The 25,899-nt window shown below is 34.2% G+C and overlaps 2 protein-coding genes across 2 annotated transcripts in view; both read left to right on the top strand.

Moving 5' to 3' along the window:
* syngap1b (synaptic Ras GTPase activating protein 1b) overlaps nt 1-23,687 on the top strand; it is a 74,250-nt gene extending 50,563 nt beyond the window's left edge. Inside the window, exons 12-14 of the mRNA XM_073847018.1 lie at nt 5,408-5,480; nt 10,878-10,939; nt 21,468-23,687. Of these exons, the coding sequence (XP_073703119.1) occupies nt 5,408-5,480; nt 10,878-10,939; nt 21,468-21,585 (253 nt within the window). The 3' untranslated portion in view covers nt 21,586-23,687. The remainder of the gene's footprint in view (nt 1-5,407; nt 5,481-10,877; nt 10,940-21,467) is intronic.
* Nucleotides 21,754-25,899, top strand: part of smg5 (SMG5 nonsense mediated mRNA decay factor) — a 25,161-nt gene continuing 21,015 nt past the window's right edge. The window contains exon 1 of the mRNA XM_073847017.1: nt 21,754-21,778. Within this exon, the coding sequence (XP_073703118.1) occupies nt 21,754-21,778 (25 nt within the window). The remainder of the gene's footprint in view (nt 21,779-25,899) is intronic.

Here is a 25,899-nt window from a genome sequence, read left to right as displayed (position 1 = left end):
TTGAAAGTTTATTAAAGCCAGTTGTACTGCTTAATATTTTTGTGGAAACAAGATATTTACTTACTTAATTTATTCGATAATTAGAAAATTCTAAAGAACAGAATTTATTTGAAATATAAATCTTTTGTAACATTACAAATGTCACTTTTGATCAATTTAATTTAAGTATTCATTCACATTTTTTTATTATTTTATTGCATTTTTAGTAAAATGCATTTAAATATATTTCGAAAAATTGTAAATAACTAAATTTTACATTAATGTATAATTTGCATTATTTGATATTTTGTTTGATATTCAGACATTATCACACAAATACTTTTTAGGCACACTGTATATGTTTTATACATTTTACAAGGGGTTTTCTAGAGCGACTCCCATTTGTGTTGAATTGTGCCACTGTCTTGTAATTGCCATGTTGTATGGCCTCACAAAACTACTTTTAATTGATGATCTGGGTTCATTTCCTCCTTGGCGTTGTTTTGTTTTGTTCCATTTCATCATTTTTATTACTGTATGTTATCTGGACTCTTTTCAGCTGTGTGGATCTACAGAGACCCATTTTACAAAATTTTGTTCACTGTTATAAATAACATCACCCCGCCCATTGGCTGATGAAATGATGATGTAACTTCCTGTAATGCAGCACTTTCCACAAATTTTGTGTCACAGAGTGTATTGCTATTTCAATCCAATTCTAGGAATGAAGACACCGAGTCAAGACACTCAGATGGTGAAGGGAGACCCGGTTCTTACTCCCAAAAGGGCATAAAAATATAAATCATCGAGTCTCTTCCTCCCTTGACGTGTGTTAGTGCAATACTGGAATGATCTCAGGATGAACGGGATGTGTTTGTAACAGAGGCAGACATGTGTTTGCAGTGTATATTTGTCATTTTAAGTGTGGTGCGTCTGAGGAAACAACTTTGACATGGACAGATTGCGCTGGAGCGGAAAGGAAAAGTTGGTTTATGAATTGCTAATGTTTATATAACCTGTTCAGAAAGAAAAATGGCCATCTGCAAAAAATCTCACAGATCGTTTATGCATTAATAAAAATTCTGTGATTATTTGTTCACCCTCATGTCATTCCAAACCTGTTTGCTATAAAATTTTCAGAGGAATACAAAAGGAAAAATTATATATATATATATATAGATATATATATATATGATTGTTACACCGAATGATATTTTAGTGCACTGTAAAAAGTTGTCACCAGTTTCAACTTAAAAACTTAAGTTCAGCAGCTGCCATAACATTTTAAGTTAAATCAACTTAAAACTGCAAGTCATTTCAACTCATAATTAAATCAACTTAAAAGTACAAGTCATTTTACCACATTTTATTGTTGTGAGTTGAAATAACTTGTAGATTTAAGTTGTTTTAACTTAAAACTTTAAGGCAGCTGCTGAACTTAGGTTTTTAAGTTGAAACTGGTGAAATATTTTTACAGTGTGGGTGTCTTCTGTAAATTAGGGAAAAATGCATATTTATTTTTGCTTAGAAAAACAAAAATGCAATTAAATTAAACAGAAAAGTTTTTATTTATTTATTAAAAAAACAATTTAAAGCCGTATTACACGTATTGTTTTTATGTTTAAACCCTTTTTCGTCTTTGACCTATATATTTATTTATTTATTTGATATTTTTGTCCTTTTGGGGTATAAAGGCTGCGTAAAAGTTCACATTTATTATTAAAAAGGACAAAAATCATGTTCGACAAAAGAAAAACGTCAAATCAGGTTTAAGAATGAGATGAAGGTGTGTAAATGTTGTTTCCATTCATTAGGGTGATTTGCTTTCAGCATACCTGCAATAATAATGTTTAAACAAGCCTTTGTTCGTCTTCCACCTGTTTATCTTGAAAAGCGAAAGGGTGCTGGCGATTTCTCTTCCAAATAACCATCAGTGATTGTAGCAGAACATCTCGAAAATACCCAGAATCGTCTTTCTTCCTGAACTGCCTGCTGCATTTCCTCTTTTCACTGTGTTCTGAAACATACTGTGTGATGAAAGTGTCTTACACATCAGAATAGATCATGTCTCAGATGTTCATGTTCTCCATATCTCTATGTGCGATCACAAGAACAGCGCTCTCATGTGTCAGCCGCCGCTCCTCATCACATTTGGCTTTCAGTTGTTCAGGCCTTGCGGGAATATCAGTTTCAGTGTCAAGAGCTTTCATTTTCAGATATGCAATAAAACGGATATTTCCAGTTCAGAAACAGGCTTGTGTTTGCTTATACTCAAACACAAGCCTCATATATGATTCCTAATATTTGAATTCATTGCTTAGTCTTGCAAAACCTGGTTGAGGTCATGTTTCTCTTCAAAAATAAAAAGAAAATTATTATTTTAAGGCAGCACAACACTGTCGTTCAAAAGTTTGGGATCAGTCAGATTTTTAATGTTTTTTAAAGAAGGCTTTTTTGCTTATCAAGGCTGCGTTTATTGGTTTAGAAATACAGAAAAAAAACTGTAATATTGTGAAATATTATTGCAATTTAAAATAGTGGTTTTCTATTTAAATATGTTGTAAAATTTAAATCATTTCTGTGATGCAAAGCTGAATTTTCAGCATCATTACTCCACTCTTCTGTCTCGCATGATCCTTCAGAAATCATTTTAATATGCTGATTAAATATCAATGCTGGAAACAGTTGCGCTGCTTATTTTTTTTGAAACCTGTGATACATTTTCAGGATTGTTTGATGAATAAAAAGTTTAAAAGAACAGCATTTATTCAAAATAGAAATGTTTTAATACAACATGTTGTATTCAAAAGTGTAGCACAACATTTTTCTTTTGAATAAACACTGTTTATTTTTTACTTTTTATTTATCAAAAAATCCTGAAAAAAGTATCACAGGTCCCAAAGATATTACGCAGCACAACTGTTTCCAACATTGATTATAAATCAACATATTAGAATGATATTATAGTGATATTAGAGTGACACTGAAGACTGGAGTAATGATGCTGAAAATTCAGCTTTGATTCACAGGAATAAATTATACTTTAAAGTATATTAAAGAGAACATTGTTATTTTAAATTGCAATAATATTTCACAAAATTATTATTTTTTCTGTATTTTTTATCAAATACATACAGCCTTGATGAGCATAAGCAACTTCTTTAAAAAACATACAAAATCTTACTAATTCCAAATTTTTAAAGTTACATTTTTTAATGTTTTTAAAGAAGTCTCTTCTTCTCACCAAGCCTGCATTTATTTGATTTAAAATACAAAAAATCAGTAATATTGTGAAATTTTTTCGTGTTTAAAATAACTGCTTTCTACCTGAATATATTTTAAAATGTAATTTATTCCTTTCATCAAAGCTAAATTTTTAGAATTATTACTCCAGTCTTTAGTGTCACATGATCCTTCAGACAATATTGTAATACGCTGATTTGCTGTTCATTATTATTATCAATATTAAAAACTGTTAAAAAATATATTTAAAACAATATTTAAAATAAAAATGAATACTCTAATTTAGCAAGGATGCTTTAAATTGATCAAAAGTGATGATAAAATGTTAAAAGATTCTGAACTTTCTATTTATCAAAGAAACCTGAAAAAATTCTACTCAGCTGTTTTCAACAACATAATAATATTACATGCTTTTTGAGCAGAAAATCAGAATATTAGAACGATTTCTGAAGGATCATGTGACGCTGAAGGCTGTAATGGTGCTAAAAATTCAGCTTTGAAATCACAAGAATAAATGAAACTTTAAAATATATTCAAATTGTAAACAGTTATTTTACATAGTAAAAATATTTAGCTGTTTTTGCAGTACTCTGGATCAAATAAATCCATGTTTGGTGAGCAGAAGGCTTCTTTAAAAAACAAAAAATATCTTACAGTTCAAAAACTTTTGACTGGTAGTGTATATTATATATTATCTAAATGAAAGTATTAGCAAATTATAATATTTGTTGTGCTGCATTAAATTTATGATTTCAAAGCTTCATTCACTTTTTTGGGATGAAATATGACCTGAATTAGTTTTCACCTTCACAGATAAATATCAACAAAACAAATCAGTGTTGCGTTCAGTATGTTTCAGTATTATCTTTCATGTGCAATATCAAGAAGATGCAGTATAAAATATTAACCATGAGGTAAGTGAGTTACAGCCACGCTGTGAAATAAATATCTTACTTTGTGTGGTGCTGTTTGTGAAATAAACATAGAGATATGAATTATAGATCAAGAAACATAAATACTGAATCGACTTAAGACTGATTGACTTTTTTTGCATTGTGATGGACTGTTTGCACTGAAAAGAAGACTTTTTTAAAGTCTTTTTGTTTTTCATTGTTAGCCTTCAGATATCGATGTATAAAAATGAGTGTATTAAAGATTCTGTACTGTTAGAAACCAATAACAGACATACCTTATAAAGTCTTTTAAAAATATTTATTCAGAAATATAGAGCGTAGATAATATATATTCTGTATACAAAATGATATATATATATATATTTAATTCTTGTAGCCAAAATGTGTGCAATGAATATGCCTTGATACTGTAGCAATGTTAAATAGCACAATGATTCCCTTTCATGACCCTTCTGTTTGTGAAATATGTCTGACCCCATGACCCTTTGTCTGACCTTTGTTAATAAACACTCACATTGTTGTGACAGACGTGAGTGGACTTCAAATAAAATGAATGCTTTTGTCTTTTTTAGCACTAAATTTGTCTTTTGTTTTTTATGACTTGTACATGTTCATTTTTCAATGGAATAAAATATACAATCGCACTCTTTAAAAACCTAAACTGTGGAATTCATTATTTACCTTACTGCAATAAATAAATGACTATTTCATATCAGATCTGTCTAATGGAAGCTTTCATATTCAAACCATCCTGTCATTCATATTGTCTTGTCAACATATATCAAACCAGACATCGGAAAACACGCCATTCCTTACAAAACCGTAGATCAGTTGATAATCACAGCAGTTTTGGGCCTATCAAAAAGGTTTGTTCTGCACCGCTTGTGGCTAAAAACAGAGGAAATGTTCATGTGGGGATATGAAAACATCCCTGTTTTGTGTACGAAGGCGAACGTCACTTTGATGCGCACTGGCGGCCACTTCAATGGCGTGTAATTGCTGAAATAAGCTGCCAGTAAAAGCGGCGCCGTCGTTAGAAGCCGTACAATGTGGCCCATTTTCATTTATCAGCTCACTTATTCCCATGGGATGATGGAAATATGTCATTATGTGAGATATTTTTGATGGAAATTCTCACAGATTGGACCAAATCATACAGTTTATACCACAATCAAAGCTTTTATCGATGATTTGACGCCATTCGAATAATGAATGATGTCTAATGATGTTTTTCTTTTTCTCGTTCTGTCTCTTTCTCTTTTTCCGTGAAGACTCATGGCTGTGGAAGACGAGTTGAGGGGAGGGGTGATACCGGAGCACAAACCCAGGATGTTTGCAGACCAGGTCTGTTTTCTTATTCTGGACTGTTGTGTCCGTTGTTTGCGTGTCTGTTCGTCTACGTTCACCTCGGAATGTCTTTGCTCGTTTGCTCTGCCTGTCTGAATGCTTCACAGGACTGATTTCCATCGCTGATGTGTGATGATTTGTAGGTCAGAACTCAGATTCGATCCACTTGAGGAAGAGCAGCAGTGAATTCTGACGCTGATGCTAAAGATGAACTATCCCAGAGGAACGGCTGATTACTTAGAAACTAAAAGAGGTCATCTCATGAGGAAATCAGCTTTTCCTTTTTATTAGGAAGAATGCAAAACACACTGGAACTTTTGTCTTCTCTAGTCTAAAGCTATTAAGTTGGCTTGAGGAAGCCAACATATTGATCTACTGTTTTAATCTTGTTCTTCTGAGACTAAATTTGATAGATTGAATAGATTTTTAAAGCTATATGTGACCCTGGACCACAAAACCAGTCTTTAGTCGCTGGGGTATATTTGTAGCAATAGCCAAAAATACACTGTATGGGTCAAAATGATTGATTTTTCTTTTATGTCAAAAATCATTAGGAAATTAAGTAAAGATCATGTTACATTAAGATTTTTTGTAAAATTCCTACTGTAAACCTATCAAAATGTAATTTTTGATTAGTAATATGCATTGTTAAGAACTTATTTTGGACAACTTTAAAGGTGATTTTCTCAGTATTTTGATTTTTTTTGCACCCTTAGATTCCAGATTTTCAAATAGATGTATCTCGACCAAATATTGTCCTGTCCTAACTATCCAAACTATACATCAATAGAAAGCTTATTTATTGAGCTTCCATATGATGTATATATCTCAGTTTTGTAAAATTTAACCTTATGACTGGCTTTGTGGTCCAGGGTCACATATAACCACCAAACTCAGGTCAGACCTTTCAGACCAGTCTGACTTGGGTGGCTTTATATCTTTTCTAACTAATCCGATTAATGGTTTTCTTAAACCAGACTATCAAAAACACCACAAATTCCATAGACTTTCATTGAGAGAGTGAAAACTTTATAGCCTAGAAATGTTCTATTTATCAAAAAAACCTGAAAAATTCTTCTCAGCTGTTTTCAGCATAATAATAATAATGTTTTTTAAGCAGCAAATCAGAATATTAGAATGATTTCAGAAGGATCATGTGACACTGAAGACTGGAGTAATGATGCTAAAAATTCAGCTTTGAAATCACAGGAATAAATTAAAATTTAAAATATATATTAATGGAAAACAGTTATTTTAAATAGTAAAAATATTTCAAAATTGTACTGTTTTTGCTGTACATTGGATCAAATAAATGCAGGCTTGGTGAGCAGAAGAGACTTCTTTAAAAACTAAATTTCATCTCCTACTAGACTTTTAAAGCTACAACCGCCAAACTCAGGTCAGACCTTTCAGACCAGTCTGACTTGGGTTGCTGTATCTTTTCTAACTGATCTGATTTATGGTTTTCATAAACCAGACTATTGAAACCATCAAAAATCCCATAGACTTACATGGAGGGGGTGAAAACTTTATACAGTGAGACTAAAAAGTACTGAAAAAAAAACCTGCACTAACTGATCTTAAAATATGTCGGTGCTTTTTTGTCTCTAGGTGAACATCAGTAATGCTTTTTTCGAAGACACATTTATAAAAAAAATTACTTAAATGTTCTAATTGAACTATCGCCTAATCCTGGTTTAGTCTAAGCCTTGTCTGTCAATCCGGGCCATGGGGTATTTAAGCTGTTATTTGCTATAGCAAAGCTTAACAACTCCATACTGAATGGTTGCTTTGGCTGGTCTCTCAGGCTGGTTTTAAAGTGGTTTTAAAGGAAGTTTGCTGCCGTAATATGGACGCAGTAGGCGCAATAATATCACGCAGCGCCTGAAATTAGTTCCCAGTAACTTCCAACAAGTAACGCTCCCTGTGCATACAGTTGGTCACGTTGTGCTGCGATGTGCTGCGTGATATTACTGCGCCTGCTGCGTCCATATTACGGCAGCAAACTTCCTTGACTATTACATTGGAATGGAAGTGTAGTTCCTAATCTTATCGGCCTAGTAAATCGCATCTTTACATTTTCCGCCGGTCTTAGTACACGATATAACTGCAGAAGAGTCAAGTTTTAAATAGGATAAATACCGAAACTCATTGGTCATTTTTGAACACGATGCTATTGGTCTCATAGGATTCAATGATCTATGCTAAGCTATGCTGAAAGTGATATCGCCAGAACAGGAGAACGGCTGAATGGATTTCAAAATGGTAAAAATAAAACTTATTACCTCGGGGGGAGTTGGAGAATTAGCCTATTCCCAAAAAAAGTGGAGTGTTCCTTTAAAGGCGATTTTCTCAATATTTAGATTTTTTGCACCCTCAGATTTCAGATTTTCAAATAGCTGTATCTCGACCAAATATTGTCCTATCCTAACAAACCACACATCAAGCCTATTTATTCATGACCATTATGACTGGTTTTGTGGTCCGTGGGCACATATTATAGAAATCTTTCCAATGGGATAGTCCAAAAAATACATAATTGACCCTTTGCAGGAGTTTGATTGACAGGCGATCTGACCAATCATAACATAGAATCCAGCCATATTTATGGACCACAACAATGGTATTTCTTCTTTGAATTTCTTACAAAATGATAAATCTTGAAAGCTGAGACTTTGTTTTGTAACCAAACTAACGTGGTCTGTCTTGTCTGTCGGCACGTTGTCAGTTTCCTCTGCTCGGCAACGTATTTTTCATTGCGTGAGAGACAGGAACAGTAACAAAGGGGGCGGGTCTTTGCAAAGGGTCAACTGCATAATTACAGCATTTTTGAAGCATCATTTGCTCAGTGACGCTTTACCTCAAGTGGAGAGATGTTTAGTTAAGCTTTAAACTCAAGTACCTCCTCTAGGAATGTCAAATGCTTTGTGTTTCTTTCCATGCGTCATTCCTCGCTTCTTTCTATTGCTTTGATTTCTCATAAATGGTGCATCGCTGTAGTGTGTTACAACAAACACCAAATTCTCAGCAGTTGCAGTCTGTGCACATGCCGCTCTACCGCTCCGGCTGGATTTAAATCGACTTCCGATGTGACTTTGAAAAGAAGAAAATCAATAATCCTGTTTCTGACAAGATAAGATAAGATAAAACGAGTGAGCTGCTGCACGTAAAACTGAGGGATCGGGAAAGCTGCTGAGTGGACAGAATCTCAGACAGACGTTTTCAGCACAGTCAGCACTGATTTTTCTGCAGGAATATAATTAGCTTATGAAAGAAATCAGCTCTATAGATGGGCATCAGATGTTTGGAAGAGGTGAAACTACAGGGTCAGGAAGGAAGCATCTTTTTAATATCAATTTAACACATTTTTAAGGCCCAAATGTGGGGGAAAAATCTTGTCTTGGCCTTATAGCATCCTTTATCCTATTTATTATGTACTTAATGTAAATTAATTTATTATTTAATATTATTAATTAATATAATGTTATTCATTACTTAAAGCTATTTACTTCAAGTTTGTTCGGTTGCGTATTTGTGTCTATTTACTTAATAATAAACATATTTAAATAAAATGTCTTCCTTTTTACACTGCTGGTCCAAAGTTTTTATTTTATTTTTTTAGATTTTGAAAGATTGCTCTCCAAAAGCTGTGTTTATTTGATCATTAATACAGTTAAACTGTAATTTTGTGAAATATTATTACTAATTAAAATATTTCTTATTTTATTATATATTATACATATTAAAATATATTATAAAATGTTTTAATATTATATTTATATTATATATTGTATTAATGCATTTGATAAATATATTTATATATTTTATAAATATATTATAAAATAAATGATAACATATTTATATTATATTTATATATTTATAGTATAAATAAAGTTTATAAATATGTTTATATATTTTATAAATATATTATACAATTATATTTATATAATTATATTACTTAAAAATGTGCTATAAAATGAATGTTCATGTGATGAAATATAATTTAAATATATTATATAAAACTTATTATTTATTAACTTATTAACTTGTCAATGTTGAAAAGTTTTGTGAAATATTATTACTAATTAAAATGTTTGTATTTTATTATATATTAAACATATTATAATATATAAAATATATTATAGTTATTTTTATAATATATTTATATAATTATATTATTTAAAAATATATTATAAAATAAATTTTGTTATATTATGAAATATAATTTTAATATATTAAATAAAACGTGCTCCTGAATTTTCAGCCATTAATTCAGGTTATTATTATTATTGTTTTTACCAGTTATTTTTGTTAGTAGTTAATAGTTCTTATTATCAATGTTGAAAACAGTTTTGTGAAATATTATTACTAATTAAAATGCTTTATTATATATTATACATATTAAAATATTAAAACAATTTTTTTCATATATTTGTATTATATTTGGATAGTTATATTATTTAAAAATATATTATAAAATAAATTATTTTATGTTACGAAATAAAATGTTAATATATTAAATAAAACTTATTCCTGAATTTTCAGCCATTGATTCATGTTTTTTCTGCATCATATGACACTAAAAAAAATTTCAGCTTTGCATCACATAAATAAATTACATTTTAAAAATATATTCAAATTCAAAAGTGTAATGATATTTTACAGTATTAAAATTTTTACAGTAGTTTTGATTAAGTCTATGCAGACGTTTTTCTAAAACAAAACCTTAATTATTCCAAACTTTTGACCGGTAGTGTGAAATATTAAAAAATTCTCATTCTTCAAACCGATCATATTCTCTTCCAAAGCAAGAGAGAAGTTTGTGTTTGTAAATCGCCCTGGTTTTGAACTGTCCCGTAGTTTTTGATGATGCGTCTCTGTCAGTTCTGTGTTTGCTCATGTGCTTGGCAGACATTCACAAGCTGTGTGTTTGTTTTTGTTCTGCCGTTTTCTACGCCACTTTTATTATGTCAGGTGCATTGAGCCAGTAGCATGTCCCTGTTTGCAGATTATTCAGATTTCGTGAGCTGAAGAATTACTCTGTTGTATTTGTAGAGAAGAGTTTTGTTTAGCTTGTAGCTGCATGTTGGCTGCCAAATCATTAAGATGACCAACATGGCAATGAGAGCTTCAGCACAGATTTGGTTTGCCCTTTACTTATGTGATGAGGTTTGCGTGTGTCTTTGGTGAACATTTAAATGTTCGTCTAGGAATTTGTATGTATTTTTGTGTGAGTACGTGCCTATGTCCACATGCATGCTGATCCCGTCTCACGGACACACACTCCCTTTGTCTGCTGGGATTGTTGGACAGGCCCACACCCTCACACACACATGATTCTCTCCTCTCCTCTCCTCCTGTGGTGTGTTGATGAGATACGGTGATTTCTCTTAGGGGAGGCGGCAGTCCATCCTAGTGCAGCCCCGCCTTGCGCCCGTCCCACTGCGAATGCACAGGTAACGACTCACCTGACTGTGACCCGCCCACTCCACCTCTGTCTCCTCCCACATCCACTGTATGTACACTGGACTCCTCCACACACACACACACACACACACACACACACACACCGCACCTCGCCTGCACAAAGTCATATGCACCCGTATTTACCAGCCAGAGTTCATTAAACTAAAATTAATGTTGGCTTGTTCAAAAAGGGAGTTTGAAGAGAGATCTGAAGATTCATTCAGACAGATGTACAGATATATGGATGTGCAGTCGGGCAGACAGTCAAGCAGACTGAAAGAAAGAAAGAAAGAAAGAAAGAAAGAAAGAAAGAAAGAAAGAAAGAAAGAAAGAAGACAGTTACAGATGGATAGATGGAAAGAAAGAAAATAGACAGTTACGGATGAATGGATGGATGGAATAAAGAAAGAAAGAAAATGGACTGTTACAGATAGATGAAAAAAGACAAAGAAAATAGATGGATGGAAGAAAGGAAGGAAAGAAAGAAAAAAGAAAGAAAAAGGACAGTTACAGGTGGACGGACGGAAGGATGGAAGAAAGAAATAAAGAAAAAGCAATTGGACAGTTACAGATGGATGGATGGAAAGTTGGAAAGAAAGACAGAAAATAGGCTGTTACAGATGGATGGATGGATAGAAAGAAAGAAAAAAATAGACAGTTACAGATGGATGGATAGAAAGAAAGAAAGAAAGAAAGAAAGAAAGAAAGAAAGAAAGAAAGAAAGAAAGAAAGAAAATTGACAGTGACAGATGGATGGATAGAAAAACAAAGAAAATAGACAGCTATGGATGAATGGATGGAAGTAAGGAAGGAAAGAAAGAAAGAAAAATGGACAGTTACAGATGGATGGATAAAAGACAGAAAAAATAGATGAATGGATGGATAGAAGAAAGGAAGAAAAGAAAGAAAGAGAAAAAAAGAAAATGGACAGTTACAGGTGGACGGAAGGAATGAAGGAATGAAAGAAAGAAAATGGACCGTTACGGATGAATGGATGGAAAGAAGGAAAGAAAATAGATGGATTGATGGATGGATGAAAGGAAAGAAAGAGAAAGAAAATGGACAGTTACATGTGGATGGATGGATGGAAAGAAAGAGAAAGAAAGAATGAAAGAAAATAGACAGTTACGGATGGAAAGAAAGAAAGAATGAAAGTAGATGGGTGGATGGATGGATGAAAGGAAAGAAAGAAAGAGAAAGAAAAAAAGGAAAGTTACAGGTGGACGGATGGAAGGAAGGAAAGACAAAGAAAATTGACCATTATGGATAGAAAGAAAGAAAGAAAGAAAGAAAGAAAGAAAGAAAGAAAGAAAGAAAGAAAATAGACAGTTACGGATGGATGGATGGAAAGAAAGAAAGAAAATAGACAGTTACAGATGAATGAATGGAAGGAAGGAAGGAAAGAAAGAAAGAAAGAAAGTAGACAGTTACAGATGTATGGATGGATGGAAAGAAAGAAAGAAAGAAAGAAAGAAAGAAAGAAAGAAAGAAAGAAAGAAAGAAAGAAAAAAAGACAGTTATGGATGAATGGATGGAAATAAAGAAAGAAAGAAAGAAAGAAAGAAAGAAAGAAAGAAAGAAAGAAAGAAAGAAAGAAAGAAAATAGTTACAGATGAATGGATGGATGGAAAGTAAGAAGGAAAGAAAATGGACAGTTACAGATGGATGGAAAAAAAGACAATGAAAATAGATGGATGGAAGGAAGGAAGGAAGGAAGAAAGGAAGGAAAGAAAGAAAGAAAGAAAGAAAGAAAGAAAGAAAGAAAGAAAGAAAGAAAGAAGACAGTTATGGATGGATGATGGATGGATGGAAAGAAAGAAAATAGACAGTTACAGATGAATGAATGGAAGGAAAGAAAGAAAGAAAGAAAGAAAGAAAGAAAGAAAGAAAGAAAGAAAGAAAGAAAGAAAGAAAGAAAGAAAGAAAGAAAAAGAAAAAAAATGACAGTTACAGATGGATGGATGGAAAGATAGATGTGTCAGATTATGTTTGTTAAATTGTTTGTCAAGCCAACATAATAAATACATGCTGAGAAATTCAACTAAGAATTCTATTGATGTACAGTGAGCCATTCTGGCAAATAATCTCCCACAGCTCTGTCTCAATCCACAGTGTTTGTTGTTCATCTTAAATTATCTTAAATTAATGTGACATTCCACATAAACTTAAGACAATTTCGAAGTTCTCACACTTTCCAAAAATACTCAGTTTGGTATTTGGCGTAAAAATATCTGGAAGGAAAAACCAGCACAAAGTAACTGCATTATTCCAAAAAAAGTACCATGTTATGATTACTTTTTATGGAAAGTAATGCAATAGCTAGTTTTTCATTCACTCGCTGAAAAATTGATCATTATGCTGCCATGTCCTGTCTCAAACTGTTTCGATGCTGTTTTTTGGGAGAATTTGTTTGATTGTTTTACAGGAGGCTTCACCTCACATCCATGCAAAATGTCCTAATTTGAGCATAATCTGACACTATATAGCGGTACGCAGGGCATATGGCTCAGTGCAAGGCGCAGGACTTCACATCACCATGTCCATTCTATCAACATCATCACCATTGCACTCTGAAACCGATGATGATGAATTGTGGGAAATCTCCGTATCTTTCTCCGTGTCGCCCTGACGGGGGTCAGGGGTGGGTTATCAGCGTGCATGAGATCTTGGATGAGTGTGAGTGTATGTAGTGTGTTCATGCTTTTGTTGCGGTGTTTAGAGCGCTTCTGGTGATCTCGAAGTACTTGTGTAGATATTTGTGGCGTGTAGCTGTTTCGCTAGCTTGTTGCATAGAAATGTAATGCTCATGGTTGCGTTAATAACCCATTTTATGCACTGTTTCTTTTGGGTAAATGAAGACATGCAGCGTTCATGTGAAGTAAGAGGCCGATTGAAAATGAAAGGTGAATGTATGTGGTGCTGCTCAATGTGTTTGTGATTATGTTTGCTGCAGATGATGTTTTAGAAGGTTTTGGGTCCAAAAGAGCTGTAGAAACACATCCGAATGAATATAAATTACCTGACAGACCAATTGAACCAGGACTTCGATTTGACCACCCAAAGAAAAGCAATGGTTCCAGACGAAAGTGACCGTCTTATGAGTTGCAGTTCTGACAGAGATGCACCCTTTGCTCCTGTTGTCGTCATCACTTGTCTTTCTGTTTAGTGTTGCAGCTAGATCCAAACCTCCGTTCCCCAACTCTAAATCCATATTCATTCTCGAATGCTAGGTTCTGATTGAGAAGAGAAACAAATTGCACCAAAACTGAGTCAGACTGGCTTATGTTAGCAAAGCTAGCCACTTCGCTAATGTAACAGTCTGGAACCAAAGCAAATTCCTTGGTGTTAAAAACATAGAACCCTTTTAAGTTGATCCCTTTTAATTCTTGTAAAACACAAAGAACAGGTGAGTATATTTAGAACGGTGAACATGTTAGCAACAAATGTTAAGTGGAAATGATGTTGTCATGTTTTGTTGGATTTCTGATGCCTCAGGTTTAACTTTAGGTTCATTTAACTCCAATGTTTTCACCCCAATGCAGACTTCACTGAAAGGGGCTGATCATGATGAAAAACACACTGAACATGATTTAGATATAAAATGATCTGAGGCAGCTTTTGGCACTGCACTGCGCCTCTGTAGGTAAGATTAGAGAATAAGAGATACATAAAAAACAGTGTCTCCATTATTTGTGAATAAAAGCTTAAGCCACACATGACAAAAATGGCAGAGATGGGCTTGAGGTTGTTTTCACACTGGAGTTTGCTAATAATATATTAGTTAAAAATTAAATGCTTTTAGTGTGAGTCTTTCTGCAGGCTACATAGTTCTGAGTGATTCACTGAATCATTTTCTCAACTGACTTGTTAAAACAAGCACAGCACACATGAGTGAATCATTGCATCGTCTCTCAAATGATTCGTTCAGAAACATAATTCATTCAGGTATGAATCTAGTTCTTGATAAACAAGTGATTGATTGAATGATTCACTCAAACAATTTGTCCAAAAATCAATGAATCATTCTCATTGAGTTGTTAAAAATACTGATTCAAAACAAGCACAGGACATACGAGTGAGTCATTGAATCATCTCTCAAAAGATTAGATCAAAAATGTAATTCATTTAGGTTTGAAACTAGTACTCGATATACCAGTGATTCAATGAATCATTCATTCAAACGATTTGTTCAAAAACCACTGAATCATTCTCAACACAGTTGATGAAAACATTGATTCAAAACAAGCACAGAATATGAGTGAGTCACTGAATTGTTTCTGAATTTATTAGGTCAAAAACAATTAATTTAGGTACGAAACTAGTACTTGATATACGAATGATTAAATGAATTATTCCCTCAAACAATTTGTTCAAAAACCAGTGAATCATTCTAAACTAAGTCATTAAAAACACTGATTCAAAACAAAGACACAACATATGAGCGAGTCACTGAATCATTCTCAACACTGATTCAAAACAAGCACAGAATATTAGTACACTATATACTAGTATACTAGTATACACTAGTACTCGATAAACAAGTGATTCATTGAATCATTAACTCAAACGATTTGTTCAAATACATAATTTATTCAGGTACAAAACTAGTACTCGATATACAAGTAATTCATTGAATAATTTTCAACGAGTCGTTAAAAACACTGATTCAAAACAAGCATAGAATATGAGTGAGTCATAGAATCATGTTTCAAATAATTTGTTCAAAAATATCATTCATTATGGTACAAAACTAGTACTCAAGTGATTCAGTGAGTCATTCACTCAAACGATTTGTCAAAAAGCACTGAATCATTCTCAACGAGTCGTTGAAAACACTGAGTAAGCCACTGAATCGTCTCTCAAACGATTCGTTCAAAAACAATTCATTCAGGTACAAAACTAGTACTCAAGTGATTCATTCATGATTTTGAAGCTCAGAACATATGAGTAAGTCACTGAATCGTCTCTTAAATTATTCAGTCAAAAACATAATTCATGAAGTTAAGAAACTACTTAATAAATGCGTGATTCATTGAATCATTCATTTAAACGATTTGTTCAAAATCCACTGAATCGTTCTCAACCGAGTTGTTAAAAACACTGATTCAAAATAAACATAGAACATTAGAGTAAGTAACTTAATCATCTCTCAAACTATTTGTTCAAAAACATAATTTATTCAGATACAAAACTAATACTCGATATATGAGTGATTCAATGCATTATTCCCTCAAACGATTTGTTAAAAAAACACTGAATCATTCTCAACTGAGTCATTAAAAACACTGATTTAAAACAAGCACAGAATATGAGTGAATCACTGAATCGTCTTATAAATGATTCATTAAAAAACATAAGTTGCGAAACTAGTACTCAAAATACAAGTGATTCATTGAATCATTCACTCAAATGAATTGTTTCTCAAATGATTTGTTCAAAAACATAATTCATTCAGGTTTGAAACTCTTACTTGATATACAAGTGATTCAATGAATCATTCACTCCACCACTAATTCAAAACAAGCACAGAACATATGAGTGAGTCACTGAATCGTCTCTCTAAGACTAAACATTAAAAAAAAAAACATAATTTATTAAGGTGTAAAACTAATACTCAATAAAAGTGATGCAAACAGCACCTTTATTTTTTTCTGTTTTCAACATTTGGAAAATGAATTGTGTTGAGCCTAACTGAGTGTGAAAACCTCCTCAGATTCGAAATAGTGGATTTGACACTGTTTTGGTTTAAACAAGTGAATTTTGATATAAAATATCAAAATTTTATATATAATCATGCAACATAATATAAATTCGATATAAAAGACTTGTAAGATAGTAGATAGGTTGCAACTTGATTCGTTGTAGGCTACAACTCAGAATCAAGATGAACTAACTGGGCTAAAAGCTTACAGTTCTTATTTGAACAGAAATAAAGCATGATTTGCTTCTAGAGCCCTTTGGGCTGGCATAACGCTGTCAAGCACATGTGTTGCAAATACACAAAGATATGCTTGTGATAGCAGAACTAGAACTATTCATTCTCACTGTGTTCTTTACAGTTGCTCACACTGTTGCATCAGTTGCATGCTTGCATGCCTAGTAGAAGTCTCTAACTGTACTCAGACACTGTTGTGCCAGCTGGTCTTTTAAAGGGGTCATATCATGAGCAATCAGAATTCAGATTTTTTTTTTTAGGTAAAATACCAATGTTGACAGATGGAAATGTCAACATGTTAATGCAATTGTCGTGAAATACATTTTCAAGTTGCATTAATATGTTAAAAATATCCTTCCATTTTATTTTTGCTGATTAGACTACTATTCAAAAGTTTAGGGTCAGTAAGTTGTTTTTGAACAACAAAAAATACAGTAGCAATAGTAATAAAACGTGAAATATTTGAAATTTTTTCAGTATCATTACTTTAGCCGTCAGTGCCACATGATTCTTCAGAAATCATTCTTATGCTGGTTTGCTGCTCAAGAAACATTTATTATTAGTAACAGTAAAAGTCTTTACTTTTTAATCAATTTAATCCATGCTTGCTAAATAAAAATAAGAATCTCCTTGAATTAAAAAAAAAAATCAAAATTCTTGCCACAAACTTTTGAACAGTAGTATATACATTGTAAATATTAATGTAGGAAATGGCTATTTTTATTTCTTAATCTAAGTTTTTATTTTGCACTAAATGTTGCCAATATGGGTATTGCATACAGTATGTAAATTCAAATGCACTAATGCATTGCTTTTTTACATATTTGACAACTGAATAAATCCATGTTTATGCTTCCATAAGGAAGAGGGTAGAAATGTCATATAAATCACTAAATTATAAACTCAACATATATTTTTGGTCAAAAATGGTAGTAAATAATGTATGGTATGACCCCTTTCATGAGTAGTTCACTTCCAAAACAAAAATTTACAGATAATGTACTCAGCCTTGTCATCCAAAATGTTCATGTCTTTCTTTCTGTCATAAAGAAATTGTTTTGTTTTTTTCGAGGAAAACATTTCAGGATTTCTCTCCATATAATGGACTTCTATGGTGCCCGCGAGTTTGAACTTCCAAAATGCAGTTTAAATGGTGCTTCAAAGGGCTATAAACGATCCCAGCCGAGGAATAAGGGTGTTATTTAGCCAAAAAATTACAATTTATATACTTTTTAGTCTCAAACGCTCAAACGATAACCAATCGTTTCGCTAGATAAGACCCTTCTTCCTCAGCTGGTATTGTTTAGAGCCCTTTGACGCTGCATTTAAACTGCATTTTGGAAGTTCAAACTCGGAGGCACCATAGAAGTCCATTATATAGAGAGTAATCCTGAAATGTTTCCCTTAAGAAAGAAAGGCATGAACATCTTGGATGATGATGGGGGTGAGTACATTATCTGTAAATTTTTGCTCTGGAAGTGAAGTACTCCTCTAAAGCAAAATTAACCTCATTGAATAGGGCTGCTCTTATCTAAAATCACATTGTGAACATATTTACCAAAGATAATCCAATAACCAGGGCTTGAATCGTTTGTGCCTCTGGCCTTCTGCAGTAAGCACCTACTTACAAGAGCATCAACAGCAGATTTGTAATTCCCTCCTCATCCCTCTCTCTTCCTTTTCTTTGTACCTGCCCCTCTTTCCCTGAGCGATTCTATGGATATTTCTCATTCCTCTGCTGTGCGACTCATGCTCCTGTTTTATTCCTCCTTTACCGCTCTTCCAATCCTCAAATCTCTCTTTCTCCCTCTCACTCTGACCCCGTGACCTCCATTTGCTTTGATCTTCCTGTTCTGTACTTCCTTATCGATCTTCTCGCCATGGGAACTTCTCTCTTTTGCATTCCATTCGCTGTTTTCTTTTGCGGAATCTTCATCCCTCCATCATTCCATCCCTCCTCCTCTTCCTCTGCCTGCTCTCTCTTCTCCTCCCTTTTCCTCTCTCTCTCTCTGTCTTGCTAGGAAAAGCAGCTTTCCACCTTGGATTCAGCAGACCCCGGTGTGAGTTTTGGAGGAGAATTGACCAGCACTCCTGGCGTTGTTGGAGTCTCCCAATCGGACAAATCCTCCACCCGATCCCCTCTGAACGGAATCTTGTCCTTCCCGTTAGCCTCCCCTCCTCATTCCCGTCCTCACGCACAACTCCGGCCGAACGGAGAGTTCTCCAGCAACCAAAAATCAGCAACGGTATCGAGGGCAAGTTTGGAGGGGGAGCAGGTCAATAACAACGTTGACCAAATCCGAGAATTTTTTTTGGAATTCTGAAGAAAAATCATCCGCATCGTAAGGATGAAACTTCAGCGGTTGTTTTATTTTGTGCATTAGACTGAGGACAAGTGGGAGGCGGGACACACCATTACTTGCACCATCTAAAACAAAAGGGCTCTCCATTGGATCCGATAAGTTATTCCAAAATCACGTTTTCTTTGGATCAAAGTTAAAAGCCCCTTGCACATGTACCTCTGCCATCGCAGGTCATCCAAACCACTGGAAAGTGCTCGGTTCAGGTTCCAGGTTCCAGGTTTTTTGACTGAGCTTTTGACATATTGTGTACAAAAAAAATTCCAAGAAGCTGGGAACGACCCCAGGAATGGTAGGCAAACAAACTATACGTACATTTCGAAGTGTATAGAGATCGGAAACTAACTCACGAACACACGCCAACTTCGTCTTGGGGATTTTGTCATGTCGTCTGGCTTCCCTAGTGCCTTTCTGTATCTCCTGACAGGGTTTTCAAACGAACACAAGAATAATGACAGCAGAATTACAGAAATGGTTGTGCAAACGCCGCTCTCTTCTCGAGATTGCTCACTTAGGAGAGACTGATGTGTTCTTCTGCCTCAATGTAAAGCGTCAGAGTCTCTGGCTCGGGGTTTTTTGTGGACAATGTGTGGAAAGTGCTTGCATTGCCTCACTAGACTGAACTTGTGCAATGTTTTCTCTTCTCAATCTCAGAACCTATGTGTATTTAACTGGTGCTATGGATTCTCAAAGCATTGCTCTTGTCACATCACCGCCTCCCATTCTGTCATCGTCCTAACTGTTCATATGTGTCTCCGTCCTCCCATTTATCTCCTTACAGGCCGATTTTGACTTTCTTTCAGTGTGTGTGTGTCGGCAATGTGAGGTGAGCGCGAGGTGATCTCTGTCAGGTCAAAAACCTTTTGTCTATTTACTAAAAAAAGATGCTAGGCCAAAATACAGTTGTGGTCGTAAGGTATCTTTTTATACAGAAACTTTTTTTCTTAAAATGGATGTGAAGCGAGCTGATATTTCAAATAGGCAGAACTTGTGTTTTTTTGGTCTTGAAAGAGTTTAAAGTCAACATGAAAGTAACCAATTTTCCCTCCAAAATGCGACATGTCTTTGACTAAAATGGAAAGAATTGACTTCATTTTAATTTTTAGGAATTCTTCGGATTGTAAAAATGTGTTATATACTAGAATGGAAAATTTATGAAAACAACCCTGTTTTTTAAATATAGAATAGCATGCACCAAATAATCAATAAGACAACTAAGAATGTACATTGAAAAGTAGACAATGATTGCACCAAATAGTCATCACATTTACATTTATGCATTTGGCAGAAGCAACTTATATTGCATTCAAGGTTTCACACATCTGGGAATTGAACCCATAACCTACTGCTTACCCTATACTACAAATCGCAAATAATAAGTTAAAAGGTAAACATTTTAATTCATGTTGACTTTAACATTTTTCAAGCATCTAGTGACGTAGAATGGTCATTTTAGGAAAGGTCTTGTTAGCCAAGAGACTTGGTTTGTAAAATAATCAGATCTTACGTACTGTACAGAAATCTTGCTAGCTATAATTAGTCATTTGAGTATCACTGCCATCTGGTAACGATTGTATTCCTCATCATTCACAACAGTTTTTGTTTTATTGTTTTGCGATTAATCAATTCATTGTCATGTTTCTACAGACTCAAGACATTCACGTGGCTTCCTTGATACGAGTCATTCATTTGTAACCCAACTCATTGTTGTCGCATTGTAAACGACTCAAGTTCTGTATGTAACACAGCTACACCAATACAGCAGGCCTAGATAAGAGCGAGGAGATTTAAGTCGTAACTGCACAATAAAAACACTGAGCTGTACTGTAATATTTATCGATTGGGAAGGCACTAGAGAGGAGAATGGACTGATTGCCATTTTAGCTTTTAAGAGCTCCGAGGGCTATCTTTAAGTGACTTCTACTCCATTTAGTAATAATAAACAGGCAATTTTGTTTATGTCCCAAAAGCGGTTGAGAACAAAATGGGATAACAGGGTTATCAGCTGATAAATGTGCCATGACATGAATATACCTCAGACGTAGAATCGAATGACTCAGGTAAACTTTCAATTGCCTCACAGTTTAACGCAAACTGGTTAGAAAAATCTCATTTTAAGTTGAACTGCCTGTTTTTGGTAGTTAGTCCATTTCTTCTCTGAGATTAGTAGCAATGATTGGTCAGCGGCTCATCAAGCACCTCCTCTTTTCCCTGCATCTCCAGCCAATCACAAAGCTTCGTGGAGGACAATCTGGAACCTAATTGGAGGCCTCACCTCGGACATTCTTCAGGTTGGCCCGGTTTTAATTCCAGGGCGCTGTCACGCGATTCGGTTGGTTGACAGAGGGGAAACTGAGGCTTTGACTCAGTGCCAGAGCCGATCCAAAGAAAAAAATATAGGTTCCCTTCCTCTGACGTGCCCTCTCTCTGATATAATTCGATACGACGACCGTTTTGGGATGCTTAACGCCTGTCAGACGGCTTCTGCGTGCCTCTTGCGGCACGAGAGATGACGTCGCATGCAGCGTGCAGTGGTTCGTTGAGAGAGCTGGAGAGGTTCTGAGGATCAGATCAATCTCAAAGGTGCTGTTTTTTAGGTTCTTTACTAACTACATGTAGGATATTGAACAATCCTCTACTTCTTCTCATTCTGATCTTCATATGCCACATTAGCTCTGCCTGTCATGCCTGCCTGTGTCTCAATCACGTCTTTTGTTTTGGGGAAACTGAATATGCACAGCCTTCTTCTTTTTTGTTTTTTGCTCAAGAGACGCTGATTTGTCCTTCAGCGGATTTGATTGAGGCTGGAAGTATCCGAACTTTTGTTCCCTGGCGGTTTTCTACTTCTTGACTGGACCTCACACAGATGAGATTGCGTAACGTTATTTACATGCTGGTAATGTGAGACAAGAACTTGAGAAGTCTGAAAATAATCCTTTTTTTCGATCCGTGAATTTATGTGACAATCTCTTTGCGAAGAAAAGTCGACAACCTGTTATTTTACCTGCTCCCCCTCCCCGTCCCGGATCCTCGCAGACTCCTTTGTATGTGAAAGAAAGACGGATTCTTTTACTTTTTAATTCTGTTTGATTTTGCTGTGGAGTTCTTGATTTTACGGATGACGCAGTTTGGATGTGGAATCCTCTTCTTTAGAAGTTTGTGGGTAGTTTTGCGAAGCCAAGTTGCTGTTTTGAATTTAACTTTATTTCCTCGTTTGGATGCCGTTGCCGGCAACACGGACATTTCTCTGCTTCCTTTTTACGCCACTAGACAAAAATCTAAATGTGGAGAGATCATGCAGGTCGAATAATGTTGTGGGTGACTGTGTGTATATACAGTGTGTGTACAGTCTTTGTGTATATACTGATGTATGGATGGTTATATAATATAAATATAAATATAAATATATATATATATATATATATATATATACACACATGTATTTTGTACATAAGATACGTTTGTATATGCAGTGTACAGAATGTTCTTTTACACCAATTGCCCTTTTTCTCAATATGTGGAAAAAGCAAAGGCATAAGAGAACTTTGTGGGAATGAAACTCACGTTGGCGACTCGTCGGCGGAGTTATCAAAGCACTTTTCGCTCAGGCTGATGGCTACAAGTCTGAAACCTACAATGCATCGCCGTGAGTCCGCCACAGTCTAAAGCTTGCACTCATTTTCTCTCTGACTGAGGTGTTTTGTAACAGGTTCTGGGTGACCAAGCAATGCTTGTACATAAATATAAAGGCTTAATACCTAGCGTACGTTTGCGTATATCGACTTTTCCAGACATGAGTCACCTGCTAATCTTTGCAGCTTTTGCATCTCCACTTGCTTTCGATTTCAACGCGGTGCCGTGAGTCCGATGAGTTTTTTTTTGGATTGATCTCGTGAGAAGACGTCGCCATTTTGCTGATCTTTTGTATGGCCTGATGCTTTATTCCCTCTTTACTTGCCTAGCAACTCTTCCATGCAAGTAATCGCTTCTTTGTCCCCTGTAAATGAATGGAGTTCCCATGATGTGCCTCTTTCTAATAAACTTCAGTTGGTCTTTGTCAGCCATAAGCCAATCACAGTCATCTTTCTTGACAAGCCATAAGCCCCGCCCCTAAATTTCCATTTTTGAAAAAGGGCAGACACTTGGGAATTTTATTTCTTTTTGTATATATTATATTAATAGAAAGAGTGGTATGTCAGAGTGTATTGCTGATGTTTTTTGGATTTGTTATGAATGTTGATATTCTGGTTATTGAATTATGATTATTATTGTAATAATATAACGACTGCTGTTATCATTTCATCATTCTTTAGTTTATTCAATACTGTTAAAGACTTTCATTTCTTTTTGAATAAATCGGAATTTATATTTTTCGGGTGGGCTAATTATAGAAATGAAATCAATTAAACAGATGAATAAAGAAATAAATTCTTATTGAATTCATTTATGATTCTGAGAGTGACTTTTTTATCTATCTATTGTTCAATCTATTGCTCTATCATTCTATCGTTCTATATCTATCCATCTATCATTCTATATCCATCCATCTATTGTTCTATATATCATTCTCTATCTATCTATCTATCTATCTATCTATCTATCTATCTATCTATCTATCTATCTATCTATCTATCTATCTATCTATCTATCTATCGCTCTATTGTTCTATCATTCTATATCTATCCATCTATCTACTGTTCTATCTATCATTCTGCTGTTCTATATCTATCTATCTATTGTTCTATCTATCGCTCTATCATTCTATCGTTCTATATCTATCCATCTATCATTCTATATCCATCCATCTATCGTTCTATATATCATTCTCTATCTATCTATCTATCTATCTATCTATCTATCTATCTATCTATCTATCTATCTATCTATCTATCTATCTATCTATCTATCTATCTATCTATCTATCTCTCTCTATTGTTCTATCATTCTATATCTATCCATCTATCTACTGTTCTATCTATCATTCTGCCGTTCTATATCTATCCATCTATCTATCTATTGTTCTATCTATCGCTCTATCATTCTATATCTATCGTTCTATCTATATATCTGTCATTCTATCGCTCTATCATTCTATATCTATTTATATCCTTCTATCTACCGTTCTATCTATCGCTCTATCATTATATATCTATCGTTCTATCTATATATCTCGTTCTATCGCTCTATCATTCTATATCCTTCTATCTACTGTTCTATCGCTCTATCATTATATATTTATCGTTCTATCTATATATCTCGTTCTATCGCTCTATCATTCTATATCCTTCTATCTACTGTTCTATCGCTCTATCATTCTATATCTATCGTTCTATCTATATATCTTATATATCTATTGTTCTATCGCTCTATCATTCTATATCTATCGTTCTATCTATATATCTGTCGTTCTGTCGCTCTGTCATTCTATATCTATCTATATCCTTCTATCTATCGCTCTATCATTCTATATCTATCGTTCTATCACTCTATCATTCTATATTTATCTATATCCTTCTATCTACTGTTCTATCTATCGCTCTATCATTATATATCTATCGTTCTATCTATATATCTCGTTCTATCGCTCTATCATTCTATATCCTTCTATCTACTGTTCTATCGCTCTATCATTCTATATCTTTCGTTCTATCTATATATCTTATATATCTATTGTTCTATCGCTCTATCATTCTATATCTATCGTTCTATCTATATCTCGTTCTGTCGCTCTGTCATTCTATATCTATCTATATCCTTCTATCTATCGCTCTATCATTCTATATCTATCGTTCTATCACTCTATCATTCTATATTTATCTATATCCTTCAATCTATTGTTCTATCTATCGCTCTATCTATATATTTGTCGGGCTATCGCTCTATCATTCTATTTCTATTTATATCCTTCTATCTAGTGTTCTATCTATATATCTGTCGTTCTATCGCTCTATCATTCTATATCTATCGTTCTATCTATATATCTGTCATTCTATCGCTCTATCATTCTATATCTATCTATATCCTTCTATCTGTTCTATCACTCTATCATTCTATATCTATCGTTCTATCTATCTTATATATCTGTCGTTCTATCACTCTCATTCTATATCTATCATTCTATCTATATCTCTCTCGTTCTGTCGCTCTATCATTCTATATATATCTATATCCTTCTATCTATCGCTCTGTCATTCCATATCTATCTATATCCTTCTATCTACTGTTCTATCTATCGCTCTATCATTCTAACGTTCTATATCTAGCGTTCTATCGCTGTATCATTCTATCATTCTATATCTATCTATATCCTTCTATCTACTGTTCTATCTATCGCTCTATCATTCTAACGTTCTATATCTAGCGTTCTATCGCTGTATCATTCTATCATTCTATATCTATCTATATTGTTCTATCTACTGTTCTATCTATCATTCTCTGTCTATCGTTATATCTATCACTCTATTATTCTGTCGTTATATCTATCTATCGTTCTGTCTATCTGTTTAATTATCTGGTGTTCTGTCTGTCTGTTAGAAAATAAAATAAAGTTGACTGTTTTAGTTGACATAACTGATGCCACTCCCAGGTTCTTAAGGTTCTTAATAACTTTAACCAAAGTAGAAGATAAAAAGAAGGAAACAAGATGAAAGCTTGT

Source organism: Garra rufa, chromosome 9 (assembly GCF_049309525.1).
Source record: "Garra rufa chromosome 9, GarRuf1.0, whole genome shotgun sequence".
Classification (NCBI taxonomy): domain Eukaryota; kingdom Metazoa; phylum Chordata; class Actinopteri; order Cypriniformes; family Cyprinidae; genus Garra; species Garra rufa.
Note: the sequence above shows the minus strand (reverse complement) of the source record. Positions and strands in the feature narration are given on the sequence as shown.